This window comes from Salvelinus alpinus, chromosome 7 (assembly GCF_045679555.1).
Source record: "Salvelinus alpinus chromosome 7, SLU_Salpinus.1, whole genome shotgun sequence".
In the NCBI taxonomy this organism is placed as follows: Eukaryota; Metazoa; Chordata; class Actinopteri; order Salmoniformes; family Salmonidae; genus Salvelinus; species Salvelinus alpinus.
Genome location: NC_092092.1, coordinates 51,277,040 through 51,297,899, shown reverse-complemented (window position 1 = coordinate 51,297,899; position 20,860 = coordinate 51,277,040). Strand labels below are relative to the sequence as shown.

The following is a 20,860-nucleotide window of genomic DNA, read 5'->3' as shown; positions in this document are numbered from 1 at the left end:
AAATGTAATGCTATTGCTAATCTAGGCTATCCATTGGTCTGTGGTTCTTAATGTAAGCGAAAATGTTGAAAACAAGAGGTCTTTCTTTGGAGCCGTTCTTTTAAACTGTAAGGGCAAGCCAGACAACTCCATTGCTCATTTTTAACAAGCCCTTATTGTTTACCATTGTTTTTGCTTCGACGTGAGACTCCGTCATACACCAGCATTGTAGCACTGGGGGAGTGTGTGAACACAAACACGGCCTTGGAATGTTCTTTATGCCTCAGTTGTAATGCTATTTGCTGATGTCAGTATAAAACATGCGTTGAGCCTTTCCCTTGTTGGGAATGTGGATGGCTCCTACTCTCCCAGTCACACAGTGGGAAATTAATGTTAGGCTTGGGTGATGACCATAACCAAGTCATGTAAGTCCAAGTCCTTCGTATACACTTGTTGACATCTAGCTTACCGGTTATTCAGATTGCCAATATAGCCTAACCCTTTACTGCACATCGTTGCCCTCAAGTAGGGTTGAATATTATCCCCATTCCAACCAGAGAATAAATCACTTCTCCTGGGTAACCCGGTATTTCCAGCCAAACCCGGAAGTGTCATTCAAAAGAACATACATGTCTAGATTTGATTAGAGCTGCATACAAATCTGATGCTACCCGAGCCTGATGAGCCACATATTAAATATATTTTGTGAGCCCTACATTAACAACATTTAATGAGCCCAAGCCCCAAAAAAGCCCAAATGATTGTGCCATTATCCAATACATATGATATAGGCTACTGCACATTACACACAACAGAAAAACATAGCTATATGTTCTCCTGGGTAAATAAATGTAAATAGCTCCAGTAGGCTAAATCTTTTTTGTGTGTGAACTGTTTTACTGTACTTTTACAGACTGGAATTACGCACATCGTTCAAACTATGATAAATCAGAAGACAACATGTGATTCTGGTGCAGCACATGCAGCCTACAAAGTTACAAGTATAGGCTAGCAAATGTGATTTTAATTCTGAAATGGGGCCCATTTGTATAATTAGTAAGCGGACGCATATATACACCTTTCATAATATTTCCCGTTATTAGCTTCTCTCCTTCTCCCTCTGTTTCATCCCTTCCTCACCTTCAACAATTACATTACATTAAGTTGTGTTGTCCTCATCATTCTAATGACAGTTGAATAATATAGGACTAGAATTAGACGCAGAGCGCTTCCACTTCTCTTCACTAAGGCTGAATGGTTATTGGTCTGAATAAATAAACTGCCTACCTCCATCACGCGTTCACTCTTCTTTCAAACTACCTGAGAGTTCTATTGACTGCTGTATTTACCATTCAGCAAAAAAGAGCTTGCTTCCCTCTTCAACAGTCTATTGGTAAAAGATACGCAACAACAAAAAATGTCCAGCAAGCTCTTGTAATCTAGCTTTTCCTGCATGGGACTCCAAGCGCTAAGGTGTGTTTTTTTTAAAAGAGAGGCTTTAAAATTAGAAGCTTATTCTGCATAACCAATCATTAATTAGCTAAATATAAGGCAAATACTGAATTGAATGTTTTACCTGAAAGGGGTAGGCATGGACATGTACACTGAACAAAAATACAAAACGCAACATAAAAAATAAAAAAAAAGTGTCGGTGCCATGTTTCATGAGCTGAAATAAAATGACACATTTTCCATTTGCACAAAATGCTTATTTCTAGAAAAGGTTGTGCACAAATGTGTTTACATCCCTGATAGTGAGCATTTCTCCTTTGCCAAGATAATCCTGATTAAACAGCATGATCATTACACAGGTTTACCTTGTGCTGGTGACAACAACAAAAGGCCACTAAAATGTGCAGTTGTCACACAACACAATGCCACAGACGTCTCTAGTTCAGGGAGCGTGCAATTGGCATGTTGACTGCAAAAATGTCCACCAGAGCTGTTACCAAACACTTGTGTAGGAAATAAAACATTAACATTCATGACAATATGTGATGACATGTCTAAACAATCCAATGAGGTGCAGAAGTTATGATGTATCAATTGGGGGAGGGACCTTCTTTCAGGAAGCAAAGCAAAGCAATCTGAGCCCATAGTGTGAATGAAGGGTACAATACATTTCATTATTTTGCATGTTTAAATGCAGATAACTTGAAAATGTACTTTTATAGGAACCTCTAAAGAAGTATACTGATACATTTCAGGATAATATCATGCTCAATGAAAGATGTAATGTAAAATAATGGCCTTTTTGGTCAACATTTACAGGCAAAGGAGCCAAATCGAGCTGTTAGGATCATACCCTCTGATAAAGAAAATATTTGATTGGTATTTTTGTATCCCCATGGCAAAGCCTGAACATTATCAGAAAGCCTAAAACTTCCCAAAAATAGGATGGAATAATTTTTTTTAATGAAAAAACAGAATGTGTGCAGTAGAGTGCTGATATTGATTTCTATTTCTATTTGGATCCTTGACTCTTATCACTAAGCTTTTGACTCTGCTATAGAATACATTTTAAGCCAACACCATGGTATCAAAGCTAGTGAAATAGAAATAATGTTTGAAAAAAATGAGAACTCTTGTGAAAATGACCATGATGAGTTGTAGAGGATGAGCTGCAGTCTTACCTGGCCGTGGGGTAGGTGTGGTCTGAAGGGCAGGCCTTGCTTCTGCTTCATCTGCTGCTGCCTGAGAAGCGATAGCATCACCGCCTTGTTCTGGCTCTGGGCACTAGGGGGGCCCCGTGGTGGCCCCTGGGTCGCCGCCTCGTAGTGCGACAGGGGCTTGGTGTTGCTGTAGTTGAGCATGGTAGAGCCCGGGCCCCCAGGGCCTGCTGCTGCAGGGTGGCTGAGCAGGGCCCCTGGTCCTGCGGCAGGGTGGCCCAGCATGTTGGGGTGGGGGCCCCCGGGCTGCAGGTACCCGCCGGCTGCAGCTTTGGGTGAGCCCTTGTTGGGCTGTACGGGTATCATCAGCTGGGGCTTGTTGGGGAAGTCCTGGGGGTATAGGGAGGGGCTGGTGGGCTTCTCCAGGCCGTAGGAGCCCCCTAGGGGGCTTTGAGATGGGGCCGACTGGGGGGGCCAAGACGGAGGGTGGGATCCAGTTGGGTGGAATTTGGGTGCTTGCTGCGGTTGTTGCTGTTGTTTTTGGTTTTGCTGCGGTTTCTGAGCGTGTTGCTGCTGTTGAAGCTGGGATTGCATCTGCTGGGCTCTCTGTTGATGTGCGGCTAGCTGTTGGAGCTGCTGGGCAGGGGACAGGTCTTTGGGGACGGGCCCCGGGGGGAGGTGGTGGTTCTGGGGAGGGAGTTGCCTGGATGGGGGAGGCTGCTGGCTGAGGGGTTGGGACAGGGCCGGGGAGGAGGCAGTGGTGGTAGCCGCTGCCGGTGAGCGCTGCATGGGCGGCCCCGATGACGTAGGCCTAACATGCGGCGAGCCGGTGCTAGAGTCTTGCTCGAAAGCAGCGGAGGCCGGGGAGAACTCAGTCTTAATGCTGGCCAGGTCTGGAAGCAGGAGGCCTCCCTGTGAGGTTCCCACTCCCTGCGTTGCTCCCCCAGACTGTGCACCTGTCCCTGGGGTGGGTCCGGCCAGCTCAGGGGAGTCCTTGCGATCCCCGAAGCCATCGTTGAGGATGTCCTGGATGTCCTCATAGGCCACAGAGCGGTTGAGCTCCTCCATGAGCTCCATCCACTCCTGCTCGTTGAGGTTGAGGTCAGGGAAGAGGCTGTTGCTGGCTCCGCCCCCTGACGGCAGCATGCAGGGCAAGATGTCATCCATGGGCTCCTGCTTCATCTCTTTGAGCAAGAACTCCTGCTCCCCCGCAGAGTCCCCACCGGGCTCACCACCAGGCCGGTGGATCCCGTTGGGTATGAGAGAGTCAGCGCCGATGCCGTGCTTGGAGTCCAGAGGCGAGCGCGTGGGGATGCCGCCGTTGGATGGGTCATTGTCCAGGCAGGACTTCTTGGACGGGGGGTAGCCATCGCTGAAGCCGTTGACTTGAACAGGGGAGCTAGCGCTCTCCAGCTTCCTCTTCACCGACTCCTGCAACTACAGCAAACAACGACAAACATTAGTACCATACAATCAACATACATGCTGAATACTACCACACTGCTTTTGACTGAGATCATCGCCAGAGGCTAAGTTTAATCAATAAAGTTAAGATAAAGCTAAGATATAAATACCTGGTTGAACACATGAAGATATGCTTAATGGTCCTTTAACATCACTCGTGTTGCACGGTTTACCAAAACTACGGTACTTTTGATAGTAGATCACAATCTTGAATTTTTTGGGTACTGTAAATTGTGTCTCATGGGGCGGCAGGTAACCTAGTGGTTAGAGCGTTGGACTAGTAGCCGAAAGGTTGCAAGATCGAATCCCCGAGCTGACAAGGTAAACATCTGTCGTTTTGCCCCTGAACAAGGCAGTTAACCCACTGTTCCTAGGCCATCATTGAAAATAAGAATTTGTTAACTGGCTTGCCTAGTTAAATAAAGGTAAAAAAATACATATATATATATAAATAATAATCTACTGATCGAGAGGATCAAGTCCGTCAGCGCAGCCGATGTCCCCTTAGCTATAGCACACCGTGCCTGATCCACTTGCTGCATCACCAATTATGCTGCACAGACGTTAACCCACTTGAATAATGCAACACAGCATAAATATTGAAACTTAATTGTCGTTTGCAACACAGGCTAGAACACTTTACAATGTGGGGGAAAACAACAAGTTGAGAATTTCACTACACTCGCAATAACATCTGCTAAATATGTGCATGCGACCAATAAAATGTGATTTGATTGCAAGAAGATACCGGTAGCTTCCACCTCTGTAGGCTAACTTTCCTTGCTAGCTTACAGCTGAAGCTAACATCAATTCACTACTCTAGTACCTTGTTTGTGATAACGCAAACTATTTCTGATTTCAAAGCTGATTGAATGAATAAAGTTTTTGGTGACACCTAGTCGCCCCAATTTACATATCTCCCAGTTAAGATTGTCAATTCGAGACGCAAGCAAATATTATGTTAATGATTAAAGGTTTTCAAGAGACAGCACTTTTATAAAGGAGATGGTAAGGTTCCTTCTATGCAAATGTTGATCAGTAAAATAAGTCACGAAGGGAAAGAGAGACCCCCTTAATCCAAACAGAGTTGCTCCGGAGCTTAGATTGGGCTCCATCACAGCCTGGTACGGCAACACCACAAGGCACTTCAGAGAGTGATATGTGCAGCTAATAGTTTGGTATTTAACCTTTATTTAACTAGGCAAATCAGTTAAGAACAAATTCTTATTTACAATGACGGCCAACCGGGGAACAGTGGGTTAACTGCTTTGTTCAGGGGCAGAACAACAGATTTTTACCTTGTCAGCCCGGGGATTCGATCCAGCAACCTTTCGGTTACTGGCCCAACGCTCGAACCACTAGGCAACCTGCTGCCCCACATTGTTGAAATTATTCTCTTATTTGGTTACATATGTTCCTACTGTCAATTCTGTCCAGTCATTCTTTATGTTGTTAACTCTTTTAATAAATGTATTTTCTGTACGAAAGTTTTTTTTTCTTACATTCAGATTCCAGGTATAATTTTATTGTAAAGTCACAGCATCATCCTGGCACCAGAGTTGCCAGCTTAATATGTTAACTTTGCTTTACTGTATCATTTTCCTTAATGTAAAACATTACAGCATCCCTGTAAATTTATAGCAAGGTACTGTAATATGTCTTTACAGTAAGGAAATAGTACTGTAAAACCTTACAGCATCTCTGCTGTAAAGCAAAATTACAGTATTAAGTTGGCAACTGTGGTGTCCCAGTATAATGCTGTACATTTACAGGGAAAAGTTAGTGCATTTTGGGGGGGGGGACTCAGTCTCAGTCAGTGTCTCAACTTAATGCTGAGAGTTGGAATACACTAGGAGCAATTTCAAAATCTGGTTGTGTATCAGTTTCTCTTGTCAGTCAAATCAGCCCATGCCAGCTAACATTTTTTTGATTGGCAAATTAGTGTAGTCATCTATCTAAACTTGTAGTAATCATGATCAAATTAACGACTGGGGGGATCCCAATGATTTCGCTCCATCCTATGGCAAACGAGTAGAATTGAAGGAAATTTGCCGTAAAACCACACATTTCTCTCTGCCCCATGGCTAAAGGTGTAGAACTGCAGCGCCGCTAAAATGTTCCTCATAACAAAATTTTACTTAGTGCTGGCTCTGACTGCATGTGTGGGTATGGATGTGGTATACACGCACGAGCCACTGAGGCCCAACTCCATCAAAGTTACCCATCTATTTTTTAGCGCAACAATACCACTGAAATCATAGGCCGCACGCTGATCTGGCATCGTCTAACACCCTCACACCTCCGGAGGAGAGAAAGGGAGAGAGCAGAGAGCAGCTAGTCTAGTGACTCATTCCAGTGCTTTATGAACCTGAAAAACTGTTCTGTCTTCCCCCTGCTCCCCTCCCCCTCTGACCCTCCCCACCCCACCTTCTTCTGAGCAACCACCACTGCTGCTACTACTACCACCACCACCACCAACCTGAATCTACATGAAACTAATTAGCATGTGTATAGGCGGAGTAGGACCTACAACAAAAGAGCTAGCGCCAGGGCCATGGAGGGGAGCATGCTGAATTACAAACACCGGGGCCAGCACTGACAGCGTGCCCGTTTTGCCTTTGAAGCCACCGGCATGGCCACAATGGGCCTCCCTGGATTGTGCAGGTGTGGAACAGAGCGGCGAGCCGGTCTAACTAAGGGCTGGGGGGCGTTTATAGTACAAGCGTTTAACCTTATACTGACTGGCCAGGCTGGAGCGGAGCCCTGTTGATAGGTTACTGACAGGCTAGTTGGCTTGCTAGTATTGTGCCACGAGCGGGCTAGTTAGCACTGGGAATTTAGACATGTTTTAGTAACTGACATGATGCCTAGGTTATGATGTGCATCAGCAAAAGAGTCAAGTTCCGCCCAGTGGCTTGATACACACCCCAGTGGAAGCGCTCAACTGTGGCATCAGGAATGGGCACTGAGAGCAATGATGCGCCAGAGGCTCAGAGCAGTGGGTGGAGTTGGATTTAATACCCTTGAGTCATCATTCAGAGGCTTGTCATTGTCCTATTGCAGCTGTGGCCCAAATGGTGGGTAGCGGCCAATTCCTACTGGGCCGTGACTGAGGCCTGGGTTGTGGCTTAAAAACAGTACTTGTTTCTCAGAGACTGAAGAGGTCAGAGGCAAAATACTTCAGGTGGGGTCATTACACCCACTTACATGTACAGTGCTGTGAAAATATTTGGCTCCTTTCTAATTCTCTACTTTTGCATATTGTTTTATACTGAATGTTATCAGATCTTAAACCAAAACCTAGTATTAGATAAAGGGAACCCGAGTGAACAATACTTATTTCATTTTTTCATAAACAAAGTTATGCAACACCCACTACCCCGGTGTGAAAAACGGTCCCACTTTTAGCTGCAATGACTCCAACCAAACGCTTCCTTTAGTTGTTGATCAGTCTCGTACGTCGCTGTAGAGGAATTTTGGCCCACTATTCCATGCAGAACTACTGTAACTCAGCGACAATGTGGAATTTCAAGCATGAACTGATCATCTCAAATTCCGCCACAACATCTCAAATTGGGATTAGGTCTGGACTTTGACTAGGCCTTTCCAAAACTTAATGGTGTTGCTTTTTAACCATTTTCATGTAGATTTGATTGTGTTTTGGATCACCGTCTCGCTGCATGACCCAGCGGCGCTTCAGCTGACAGACCGCTGGCCTGACATTCTCCTGTAGAATTCTCTGATAATAGAAGGAACCATGAATTCTGCTCTTTAACCTGATCAGGACCAGGGGGTGCTGTTTTCACTTTGGGAAAAATCGTATGCAATTTAAACGGCCTCGTACTCAATTCTTGCTCGTACAATATGCATATTATTACTACTATTGGATAGAAAACAACCTCTAGTTTCTAAAAACGTTTGAATTTTCTCTCTGAGTGGAACAGAAGTCATTTGGCTGCACTTTCCCTGACCAGGAAGTAGAATGTCAGAAATCTATGCTCTCTTCCAACGTTATGCCTATACATGGTCATGATACGTATGACCCTACGTACACTTCATACGCCTTCCTCTGGGTCTCAAGAGGATGTGAGAGAAGAAATTTTGTGTTCATCTTGTTCTGAGGTGGAATAAAAGCTATTTCTTTGACGTGACCGTCCACTTCCGGAACTCTGAAGCGCGCGACTTGGAAGTAAGATTGCGTTCTGTTTTGCTGCCGTTTCGGACGTCAACAATCTCCGGCTCGGATTTTATTTGATAAATGTGACCATATCATCGTAATGTATGTTTTTTCAATATAGTTTGATCTGATTATTTGAATTTTTTTCGGGAGTTTTGCCGTGTTCCGTTCTCTGACTTTTTTTTACGTTGGACAGATTCGTGCCAGTCGACCAGTACCTATGCTAAATGAAGAGGGAAAGTTGCCATTCTGAATCCAAACAACGACTCATCTGGACAAAGGACACCAACATTCTGATGAAAGATCAGAAAAAGTAAGACCCAATTTATAATGTTATTTCATATATCTGTCGTGCATGTCAACTGGTCGTGCGCGCCCAAGTGTGTCTGGCTATTGTGGCTATGCTAATATAGCGCTACATTTTGTTTTCGCTGTAAAACATTTAATAAATCGGAAATATTGTCTGGAATCACAAGAATCCTGTTTTTCAATTGCTGCACAGTATGTATTTCTCAGAAATGTTTTATGAGGAGTAATTAGGTATTTGACGTTGGTGTCTGTAAATGTTATGGCTGCTTTCGGTGCAATTTCTGATTGTAGCTGAAATGTAATTTATGATTTATACCATAAATATGCACATTTTTCAACAAAAAAACATATGCTATACAATAAATATGTTATCAGACTGTCATCTTATGAAGTTGTTTCTTGGTTAGTGGCTATATATATCTTTATTTGGTCGAATTAGTGATAGCTGGTGATGGAGTAAAAAACTGATGTAGTTAGAAAAGTGGTGTCTTTTGCTAACGTGGTTAGCTAATAGATTTACATATTTTGTCTTCCCTGTAAAACATTTTAAAAATCGGACATGTTGGCTTGATTCACAAGATGTGTACCTTTCATATGCTGTATTGGACTTGTTAATGTGTGAAAGTTAAATATTTTTTAAAAATAGATTTTGAATTTCGCGCTCTGCCTTTTCAGTGGAATGTGGGAGGAGTTCCGCTAGCGGAACGGGGGAGTGAGACAAGTTAACTTCTTATGGCTGGGGGCAGTAATGAGTAGCTTGGGCCCAGAGGTGCCCAGAGTAAACTGCCTGCTACTCAGTTCCAGTTGCTAATATATGCATATTATTAGTAGATTTGGATAGAAAACATTCTGAAGTTTCTAAAACTGTTTGAATGATGTTTGTGAGTATAACAGAACTCATATGGCAGGCAAAAACCTGAGGAAAAATCCAACCAGGAAGTGGGAAATCTGAGGTTTGTAGGTTTTCAAGTCTTTGCCTATCCAATATACAGTGTCTATGGGGTCATATTGCACTTCCTAAGGCTTCCACTAGATGTCAACAGTCTTTAGAGCCTTGTTTCAGGCTTCTACTGTGAAGGGGGAGAGAATAAGAGCTGTTTGACTAAGGGGTCTGGCAGAATGCCATGAGCTAAGTCAGGCACGCGGCCGTGAGAGCGAGCTCTGTTCGTTATCATTTCAAAAGACAAAGGAATTGCCCGGTTGAAACATTATTGAAGATTTATGTTAAAAACATCCTAAAGATTTGACGTTTGACATGTTTCTACGAACTGTAATATAACTTTTTTGACTTTGGATTTAGTGCTCGCGCGTTGTGCATTTGGATTAGTGTACTAAACGCACAAACGAAAAGGAGGTATTTGGACATAAATGGACTTTATCGAACAAAACAAACATTTATTGTGGAACTGTGATTCCTGGGAGTGCATTCCGATGAAGATCAAAGGTAAGTGAATATTTATAATGCTATTTCTGACTTTTGTTGACTCCACAACATGGCGGGTATCTGTATGGCTTGTTTTGGTGCCTGAGCGCTGTACTCAGATTATTGCATGGTGTGCTTTTGCCATAAAGCTTTTTTGAAATCTGACACAGCGGTTGCATTAAGGAGAAGTATATATTTAATTCCATGCATAACACTTGTATTGTCATCAACATTTATGATGAGTATTCCTGTAAATTGATGTGGCTCTCTACAAAATCACCGGATGTTTTGGAGGCAAAACATTACTGAACACAACACGCCAATGTAAACTAAGATTTTTGGATATAAATATGAACTTTATCGAACAAAAGATACATGTATTGTGTAACATGAAGTCCTATGAGTGTCATCTGATGAAGATCATCAAAGGTTAGTGATTAATTTGATCTATATTTCTGCTTTTTGTGAATCCTCTCTTGGCTAGAATAATGGCTGTGTTATTCTGTGAACAGGCACTAACCTCACCGTCATAAAGCCTTTTTGAAATTGGACACTGTGGCTGGATTTACAACAAGTGTATCTTTAAAATAGTGTATAATATTTGTATGTTTGAGGAATATTAATTATGAGATTTCTGTTGTTTGAATTTGGCGCCCTGCACTTTCACTGGCTGTTGTCATATCGATCCCGTTAACAGGATTTCAGCCGTAAGAAGTTCAACAGCATGATCATTACACATGTGCACCTTGTGCTGTGGACAATAATGCCACTAAAATGTGCCTTTTCGTAACAATGCCACAGATGTCTCAAGTGGGAGCGTGCAACTGGCATGCAGGAATGTCCACCAGAGCTGTTGCCAGAGAATTGAATCATAATTTCTCTACCATAAGCCACCTCCGTTGTTTTAGAGAATTTGGCAATGCGTCCAACCGGCATCACAACCGCAGACCACGTGTAACCTCGCACAGCCTAGGACCTCCACATCTGGCTTCTTCACCTGCGGGGTCGTCTGAGTCCAGCCACCCAGATAGGTGATGAAACTGAGTTTGCACAACTGGTTTGCTGATGTCAACGTTGTGAACAGAGTGCCCAATGGTGGCGGTAGGGTTATGTATGGGCAGGTCAAAGCTACGGACAACGAACACAATTGCATTTTATCGATGGCAAATTGAATGCACAGAGATACCGTGAGGAGATCCTGAGGCCAATTGTCGTGCCATTCATCCGCCGCCATCACCTCATGTTTCAACATGATAATGCACGGATCTGTACACAATTTCTGGAAGTTGAAAATGTCAAAGTTCTTTCATGGCCTACATACTCAGACATGTCACCCATTTTCCCTGTATATGGCCTCACTATTGTTATTTTACTGATGCTCTTTAATTATTTGTAACTTTATTTTTAGGTATTTTTCTTAAAACTGCATTGTTGGTTCAGGGCTTGTAAGTAAGAATTTCACTGTAAGATCTACTCTTGTTGAATTTGGCGCATGTGCCAAATAAAATTTGGGCATGTTTGGGATGCTCTGGATCGACGTGTATAACAGCGGGTTCCAGTTCCCGCCAATATCCAGCAACTTCGCACAGCCATTGAAGAGACTGGGACAACATTCCACAGGCCACAATCAACAGCCTGATCAAATCTAATCGAAGGAGTTATGTCACACTGCATGAGGCAAATGGTGGTCACTACAGATACTGACTGGTTTTATGATCCACGCCCATTTTTATTAAGGTATCTGTGACCAACAGATGCATATTTGTATTCCCAGTCATATGAAATCCATAGATTAGGGCCTAATTAATTAATTACAACTGACTGATTTTCTTATATGAACTGTAACTCAGTAAAATCTTTGAAATTGTTGAGTTCATATTTTTGTTCATTGTGTAATAGAAAAAGACAAGAATGTTCTGGAAGGGTAAGAACTCATTGAATACTTGAGTGCTACTTTTGAGTTACAAGAAAGAGGAACCAAATCTTTTAATATGTGACCGTCTCATGAGAAGTGTGTATCCCACTCTGGCTGTGCTATCAGCCTTCATTTAGAAATCATGACAAGGGTGGTTACGATGACCGTATATACTGCCACACCACAGTCACGAATCATGCCCGCAGTTAAATTCGATGTGACTCAACGGTTACGGCAACTTCTCAAAAAGTGCTCACTGATAGTCAGTAGCCTACCAAACTTACGAGAGGCCAGTCGCTAATGGTGGGTACTCAGCACTCTGATGTCAATTGCAAAAGCAATTGAAAATCAAATCAAACACTTCATGAGAGCCCTGACATTAAGACTTGGAGCAGAATAGGATCACCTGTTGCGCAGAGAGAGACAGCTCCTCATAGCTGGTTGATGCATGGAATGAAATTAGGGTTACTACGCACAACATTTCCAACCGCATATGCAATTGCATACGAAAACAGTTGATGGCCTTTATTGAAAAGAGGAGGATCCCATCAGCTTTCTATAGGCTAGGCCTACTATATTTTTTCCTAAACTTTCCTAATATTATAACACATTGTTTTGCTTTACAACCAGAGTAGCCTATCAGGCTGGCATAAAAAAAAGTACTGTGGGAAAAGAGTCCACAATTCGCTATGAGCCCAGACATTGTGCAATCGTGTGTGAAAACTGTTTGCCGCACACCATCGCTAATCCATATATACATATTCTATTCATCCCGTTACATTTGTGTGTATAAGGTAGTTGTTGAGAATTTGTTAGATTACTCGTTAGATATTACTGCTTAGTCGGAACTAGAAGCACAAGCATTCGCTACACTCTCATTAACATCTGCTTACCATGTGTATGTGACCAATAACATTTGATTTTAAGTGTGTGCAGCCAACGCAAGAAACAGAGCAGAGCAATTGACTTTCACGCAACTTTTTCAAATCCTCATTAGTCACATGCCTTAGACTGTATTTGGAATCAAAACAGAGCGTTAAAGGCTGACTACACCGCTCAGTCGCGTGCGTTACAAAATACATTTTGAAATCTATATTATTAAATTATTGCACCCACACTGCTCGCGAGCATCTGCGTTGCCAAGGGCTAAAATTGAAGTCAGTTCTATTTGTGACGCAGATCGCGCTGCAAGTCCTGCCTCTCCCATCTCCTCATTGGTTTATAGAAGCAGGTACCCAGGTGCCATCTCCTCATTGGTTATACCCACGTGGGTGACTGAAAGACGAACAAGGTCAGTGACAGGTAATGCACCTAATTTATGAAAGTTGCCAATCGCAATATAAAGTCAAGAGAAGAAAAAGCCTGGGAGGAGAGATGACTAGAAACGATTCGGTTGACCGTTGTGTGGATTAATTGGCAGAGTAGAGGACCTTGTGCATTTCAGGTAAAATAATAACTCACTGTTTATATCCCATGACAAATTAGCTAGCAACAGCAAGCTTGCTAAATAGGACAAATTAGCTAGCAAGTACAAGCTAGCTAACTAAATTGCCATAAATGTTTAATGCTTTTCGACCTGTCCCCAAATTAATAGAATTGATTCAGAGTTTGTTTTGATATTTTAACCTGCCTGTCGTGATTGCGTTTGGTGTGGGGGGACAAAATAAATGTATGCACGATGGCGCACACGCGCAGCCGGTTTGGGTTCCGCGTAACCTTTCTATCACAACTAAAGTTGCATAAACAACTGTAAATGATTTATATAGGAGGACCCATTTCTTTGTTAACCGCCCAACACAGAATAGCCACATGTGCGCACTCCCTCGGAAATAGTTTGTGGAAAAGATACTTATTTTATTCAGCTATGTTAAATTGTATTGTTCTTACTATAAAATATGAAATCATGTCACGTGAATTATAAGCTAATCTTGCCTGCTAAATGTTAATAAACTAGTGTAGACCACAGCCATATCCAGATAAGGGAAAGGCTGATACCTAGTCAGTTGTCCAACGGAATGTATTCAACTGAAATGTGTCTTCCTACATTTTCTTCATATTTTTGTTTTTTTTACACCTTTAATTAACTAGGCAAGTCAGTTAAGAACAAATTCTTATTTTCAATGACGGCCTAAGAACAGTGGGTTAACTGCCTTTTTCAGGGGCAGAACGACAGATGTTTACCTTGTCAGCTCAGGGATTTGATCTAGCAACCTTTCAGTTACAAGTCCAACGCTCTAACCACTAGGCCACCCCAATATCATAATGTTTCTTTAGACCTGCCTAAATGGATTTACTGTGATGGTGTAGGTTATATTAAATGGATTGAGACTTTAAATTGTAGATGTTACAAAAAGGTCCACATCAGTGTCTTGTAGGCTATGCGTGGAAGCCAGGGATGCTAAACATATTTATGTTAATTAAAAGGTAAATTACAGCGAGACCAGTCAGTTATTTGCATGACAATCATCAGCTGGCACTTTCATGACTGCCACATCCCTATCCATGACAAAAATGGATGTGATTAAACATGAGTGCCAACAATACATGGACCACTTATACAAGAAGACACCTCACTGTGTGACACAGAACAACTTCACTGACAGAGCTTGCCTGGGGACCAGAGTGAATTTGAATTTCTAAATCAACATCTGGGATTGTCAGTGTTTGATTCTGGAAATTATCTTCTACAAGCCAGAATATTGAACAAAATTACATTTGAACTTACTCTACCGGTTGTCTGTGTGGTTGGTTCTTTTGTGAGTAGGAATTTAATACAATATATCCAGAGGAAAGTATAATTAAACCAACTTCCTCAAAGCACTGGTAGCGCATTCGGATTCTTATCAACTGAATCATGCGCACAGGATGTACATGCAAGTAATGCATGCATACTTGATGAGCTCATGCACATGTTTACATGGTCTTGCACATGCCTCAGGTGAGAGAAATCAGAACGCATTACCAGCGCTTTGACGAAGTTGGTATAATTATACTATCCTGTGGATATATTGTCTCAAATTCCTACTTACAAGAGGACCAACCACAGAGACAACCTGTAGAGTACATTCATATGTAATTTTATTCAACAGTCCAGCTTGTAGAGGACCTGAAAGCACCATTTCCAGAAACAAACACTGAAAAATCCTAGACTGTGTCTGATCCCAAAGCAAACAGACAGTATATGCCTTGTTGTAAAACCTAAATTCTTTCCATATCCACTTGCATGAAATGTATGTTTGGCCACAGAAAAACATTTGTGGTATTCACTGAATGGATGGAGAAAGCCAAAGACCGCCTAGTAAAAACACAGCATGACAACATTGGACGAGTTCATTCTGCATTGCCCGGTGCCCCTGCTGGGCGGAGCAACATTTTAGACCACTCCAATGGTTCTTAATATAAATATCCAGCCAACTGGGGCACCGGGCCATGCAAAACGAACTTGCCCATTGTGATCAGGTGACGACAACCAGCCGTTACTGGCTACAACTCTTCCGTGCTAATCACAGCACATGATTGCAATGCGCTTTCCTTAAAGACAATGTTTTTGCTATCGCCACACACAAAAAAAATACTGCAGGAATGCGATAATCCAATGACTGCCAATGAGCTGTTATCAGCTTTGTCGTGCATTTGCAACCACCCCCTGTATTACAGAAATAGTCACTTACCGCAATCAAAGTGCTGTTTCTGCTCTGCTCTGGCGTTCCACCCTCCGCTAGGTCTGCGTTGCTGCCCCCGGTCCCTGGCCCTCTCTGCGCCGACTGGTCTGAGGTTGGCTGTGGCTGGCGGTGCTTACTCGACCGTTTGGCCTTGGTTTGCAGGCACCGTTGGTGCAATGCAAAGGTCTGCTGCCGTTCCATCTCCAGCCGCTCCATAGCGGTGTTGTCGTAGCGGTTCTCGCAGCTGGTGTGATGCCTCCTGAAGAGCTCGATTCGACGGCGGAGTCGCTCCATCACCGCACTGTGTCGCGGCACTACAAAATCCGCCATCATCAATAAAGAGTGTGTTTTTAAACTCTGGTCTCGGGTTTCGACAGTCCGGATAAAATGCTTAATGTGTTCCTTTTTAGTGTGGGCGTTTATACCCACTACCTTTGAGAATCAACTAACGTTAGTGCTTCCATAGAGTCTACCTTTAGCTTGCTAATGTTGGCATTTAGTCTCACTAGCCAGAAGGAAACAGGCGTAAAATACGATTTAGATATATTACTAAACGGCCTAGCTAACTAGCAAAGTATATAGTGCACCTTATCTGTCGCATCGTGAAAAAAAGTATTGCAATAACTGGCTAGCAAAAGGCCCCAGCATTGGCTAGCTAGCCAAATTCGAAAAACTCATTCACGCCTTTCCCTTAATGAAAAAAAGTTGAACCTACAAACAAAATAATGTATATTAAAAAGGCGAGCTCAATTCATTTGATGGAAAATACGCATTATATGAGTTGAACGAATAACGTGCCTAACGTTAGTTAGACGTAGCTAACTAACGTTACAGTATGTAACGTTAGTTGCTTACTAAAATGTTATAGTATTCAATCAATGGGTCTCCATAACATTCCTCTGGTCAAACATATCCAAAGTTCGAGTAAGAAAAACCTTTAACTTGTACGTTAGCTTCTAACTAGCTACGCTGGACTGTATTAGGGAGAACAAACATAACATTGCAGTAGTTTACATTAGTAAACTATAAATGTATTGAAATCTCGCTGACTAACGTTACTTACCCAACTTCACGGAGCTGGTTAGCTTGCTGGCTAAAGCTAACTTTGTCTACAACAAACACTCCTGTCTCATGGTGAAAGTTAGCTAACTTAGCTAAAGCAAGTGACGCTCAGTTCTTTTCTACTAAACTAGTCAGCTAAATGTATCTAGAATATAACTTCTGCTAACTAGGCAGGATAAAACGTTAAGTTACCGATTACCGTCAACATATAAAACACCAAGAACGTTAGCTCGCTAATAACAAAAGTAGTTACGTTGCAACTAGCTAGCTAAAGTAATGTTACTTATGTTCTCCCTGGCTAACAGCTGATCCTCGGCGTAGATCGCAGTAATGTGACTTGATAGCTAGCAACTGCAACAAGATACGGATGTAGCTAGCTTGATAGCCTGCTAACTATAACAAAAGCATGATACCCAGACTACTTTCAAAAATCATTCTCACAAGTAGTCCATATAGAACACACACAACCCGACTCCGAATCAGTTAGGTCGACTGCAAAACAAAAAAACTAATTGCGACAACAAACAATCAAACTGCCTCTCTTTGCTATTTCTATTGTTTTCCAATGGACAGGCAGATCTTCGTCGCCATTTTGGAACAAGTTTTTTTCTCTCTCCTTTTTTTCCCTAACCTTTGCTTTGCTTCACCGACACCAAGAGGCGTCACCACCAGACAGCCGTGTCGCTTTCCCCATCATAGAAATGGAATGGTCCCCACCTCATTTTCATGATTGACAGTGAAAACAAGCAACAGAGAGACCATTTGCATGAATTTACAGTCAAATTTGTAACATTGTGTGTCCTTTGACAAGTTATCAGAATTCAAGTAAGCTCAACTCCTTGTTGGAATAATGTGACAGATTTAGATTTTTATTTATTTAACCTTTATTTAATTAGGCAAGTCAGTTAAGAACAAAATCATATGTACAATGACAGCCTACCCCGGTCAAATCTGTACGATACTCAGTCAATTATGCACCACCCTATGGGACTCCCAATCACAGCCAGGATTTGAACCAGAGCCTGGATTTGAACCAGACTATAGTGACGGCTCTTGCACTGAGATGCAGTGCCTTAGACCACTGCGCCACTTGGGAGCACTAGTTAGACTTATAAGTATCAACAACTTTCAATGAATTCCATTTTATAAAGCCATTTTTAGATCAGTAGTTGTCATAAAGTGCTATCTAGTTTCTGCACTTTAAACAAAAGGTAACTAAAAGGTACTGTTACTGTTGTTTTGTCACTGCATAACTGTTTTTGTTGTCCGGCAAGAAATGGTATCACATGATGCATATAGTTTCAAATAATTTCTGTATAGCTTCAAGTCATCATGTTATTTCTTGAGCACTATAGTCGTTTCAGAGGTGATACATTGTTGATAGGCATTGACAAGACCGATTACCACTTCCCTAAGAGAGCAGTCCTCAGGATGCAGTGTGCGGCTCACCTCGGAACCTTACACCTCTCCCCCCAAATCGCTATATTGATGTCAGAAGTTGGATGGCACCTGTGAGGCCATCGGAGAGGCATGTACATGTGAGGGACTTGGTTAAGAGGAGTGTCAGTCAGGAATTGCTCGCCGGAAAGGATGAAATAATGTAGCTAGTTGGGGTTAGCATGAAGTTTGCCTACGGACTTGGAGACCAGGGCTCAAAACCCCCAAGTTCGCTACATTGGTCTAAGAATTGGGATGGAATGAGGACATTGGAAGCACAGGCGGACGTGCCTGGACCCTGAAAGATGGTCACGGTACCTATATGTGTAAATGTTGTGGGCTGCATTTGCTCCTGTATTTTTGTTGGTGGCCCACTCTTTGACGGCACCTATGCACATCTGACAATGTGCTGCTGTGACATAGCCTATGTGTAAGACTTGGCTAGAGCTGACCTGTGTCATGTAAAAATCTTCCCAGTGTGAAAAAGTTCCCAATCGTTCTGATTGTGACCAGAAATGAGCAGCATCAAACCGCCATTGATCTGCCTGCTCTGTAGAATGTCCATTGATAACCAGTGGTGGAAAAAGTGCCCAATTGTCATACTTCAGTAAAAGTAAAGAAACCTTATTAGAAAATGACTCAAGTGAAAGTAAAAAAAGTCTTTAAATATACTTAAGTATGAAAAGTAAATGTATATTTTAGCAATTACACTTAAGTATCAAATGTATAAATAACTTTAAATTCCTAATATTAAGCAAATGTATTGTTTTTTAAATTTTATTTATGGATAGCCAGGGGCACACTCCAACACTCAGACTCCATTTACAAATAAAGCATGTTTTTAGTGAGTGAGCCAGATCAGAGGGAGTAGAGATGACCAGGGATGTTTTCTTGATAAGTGTGTAAATTGGACCATTTTCCTGTCCTGCTAAGCATTCAAAATGTAACAAGTACTTTTGAGTGTCAGGGAAAATGTATGGAGTAAAAAGTACATTCTTTTCTTAGTAATGTAGTATAGTATAAATTGTATAAAATAGTAAAGTACAGATACAAAAGAAATGACTTAAGTAAAATACTTTAAAGTACTACTTTACATCACTGTTGATACCATCCTGCACTGAATGCATTATCAGTGTAGGAATTCCAATAGAAGGTGTTACCCATGTTTCTACAACTTTCTATGAGCCACACACACACACACACACACACACACACGAGTAAGCTAGATACAGTGCATTCCGAAAGTATTCAGACCCATGGACTTTTTCCACATTTTGTTAGTTACAGCCTTATTCTAAAATGTATTTAATTACATTTTTTCCTCATCAATCTACACAAAATACCCAATAATGACAAAGTGAAAACAGGTTTTTAGAGATTGAGCTCAGGTGTATCCTGTTTCCATTGATCATCCTTGAGATGTTTCTACAACTTGATTGGAGTCAACCTGTGGTAAATTCAATTGATTGGACATGATTTGGAAAGGCACACGGCTGTCTATATTAAGGTCCCACAGCTGATAGTGTATGTCAGACCAAAATCCAAGCCATGAGGTCAAAGGAATTGTCCATAGAGCTCCGAGACAGGATTGTGTCGAGGCACATATCTGGGGAAGGGTACCAAAACATTTCTGCAGCATTGAAGGTCCCCAAGAACACAGTGACCTCCATCATTCTTAAATGGAATAAGTTTAGAACCACCAAGACTCTTCCTAGAGCTGGCCGCCTGGCCAAACTGAGCAATCGGGGGAGAAGGGCCTTGGTCAGGGAGGTGACCAAGAACCCGATGGTCAATCTGACAGATCAACCTAGTGTCTCTGTGGAGATGGGAGAACCTTCCAGAAGGACAACCATCTCTGCAGCACTCCACCAATCAGGCCTTTATGGTAGAGTGGCCAGACAGAAGCCACTGCTCAGTAAAAGGCACAGGACAGCCCGCGTGGAGTTTGCCAAAAGGCACCTAAAGGACTCTGACCATGAGAAACAAGATCCTCTGGTTTGATGAAACCAAGATTGAATTCTCTGACCCGAATGCCAAGCGTGACGTCTGGAGGAAACCTGGTTCCATCCCTATGGTGGTGGCAGGATCATGCTGTGGGGATGGTATTCAGCGGCAGGGACTGGGAGAATAGTCAGGATCTAGGCAAAGATGAATGGAGCAAAGTACAGACAGATCCTTGATGAAAACCTGCTCCAGCATGCTCAGGACCTCCGACTGGGGTGAAGGTTCACCTTCCACAGGACGACGACGACCATAAGCACACAGCCAAGACTACGCAGGACTGGCTTTGGGACAAGTCTCTGAATGTCCTTGAGTGGCCCAGCCAAAGGCTGGACTTGAAACTGCTCAAACATCTCTGGAGAGACCTGAATATAGCTGTGCAGCGACGCTCCCCATCCAACCTGACAGCTTGAGGATCTGCAGAGAAGAATGGCAGAAACTCCCCAAATACAGGTGTGCCAAGCTTGTAGCGTCATACCCAAGAATATGAGGCTGTAATCGCTGGCAAAGGTGCTTCAAAGCAGAGTACTTTCGTAAATGTGATACATTTTTTATAAGCCAAAATATTCTAAAAACCTGTTTTTGCTTTGTCTTTACTGAGTATTGTGTGTGTAGCTGATACAGCCTTAATCTAAAATGTAACAAAATGTGGAAAAAGTGAAGGGGTCTGATTACTTTCAGACCCCTTCACATAAAGCCATTAGCGCCAACCAACGGTCTGTTATACATGCGCGCAGGCTAAATGGATCATGCTGCAGACAGCATAAATATATAGATATATTTTTAGATTGAACCAATCACTGATAATTGATCGCATAGTGC

General features: G+C 42.4%; 1 protein-coding gene across 3 annotated transcripts in view; it reads right to left on the bottom strand.

The window, feature by feature from the left end:
• The window catches only part of maml1 (mastermind-like transcriptional coactivator 1), a 28,491-nt gene extending 11,250 nt beyond the window's left edge, over nucleotides 1-17,241 (bottom strand). The window contains exons 1-2 of one of the 3 annotated variants that reach the window (XM_071410644.1): nucleotides 15,548-17,241; nucleotides 2,613-4,025 (exon numbers count right to left, since the gene is read on the bottom strand). In XM_071410644.1, coding sequence (XP_071266745.1) covers nucleotides 2,613-4,025; nucleotides 15,548-15,871 — 1,737 coding nt within the window. In that variant the 5' untranslated portion in view covers nucleotides 15,872-17,241. The remainder of the gene's footprint in view (nucleotides 1-2,612; nucleotides 4,026-15,547) is intronic. The other 2 variants (XM_071410645.1, XM_071410643.1) reach the window with 2 other exon arrangements.
• Nucleotides 17,242-20,860: the final 3,619 nt, after the last annotated feature.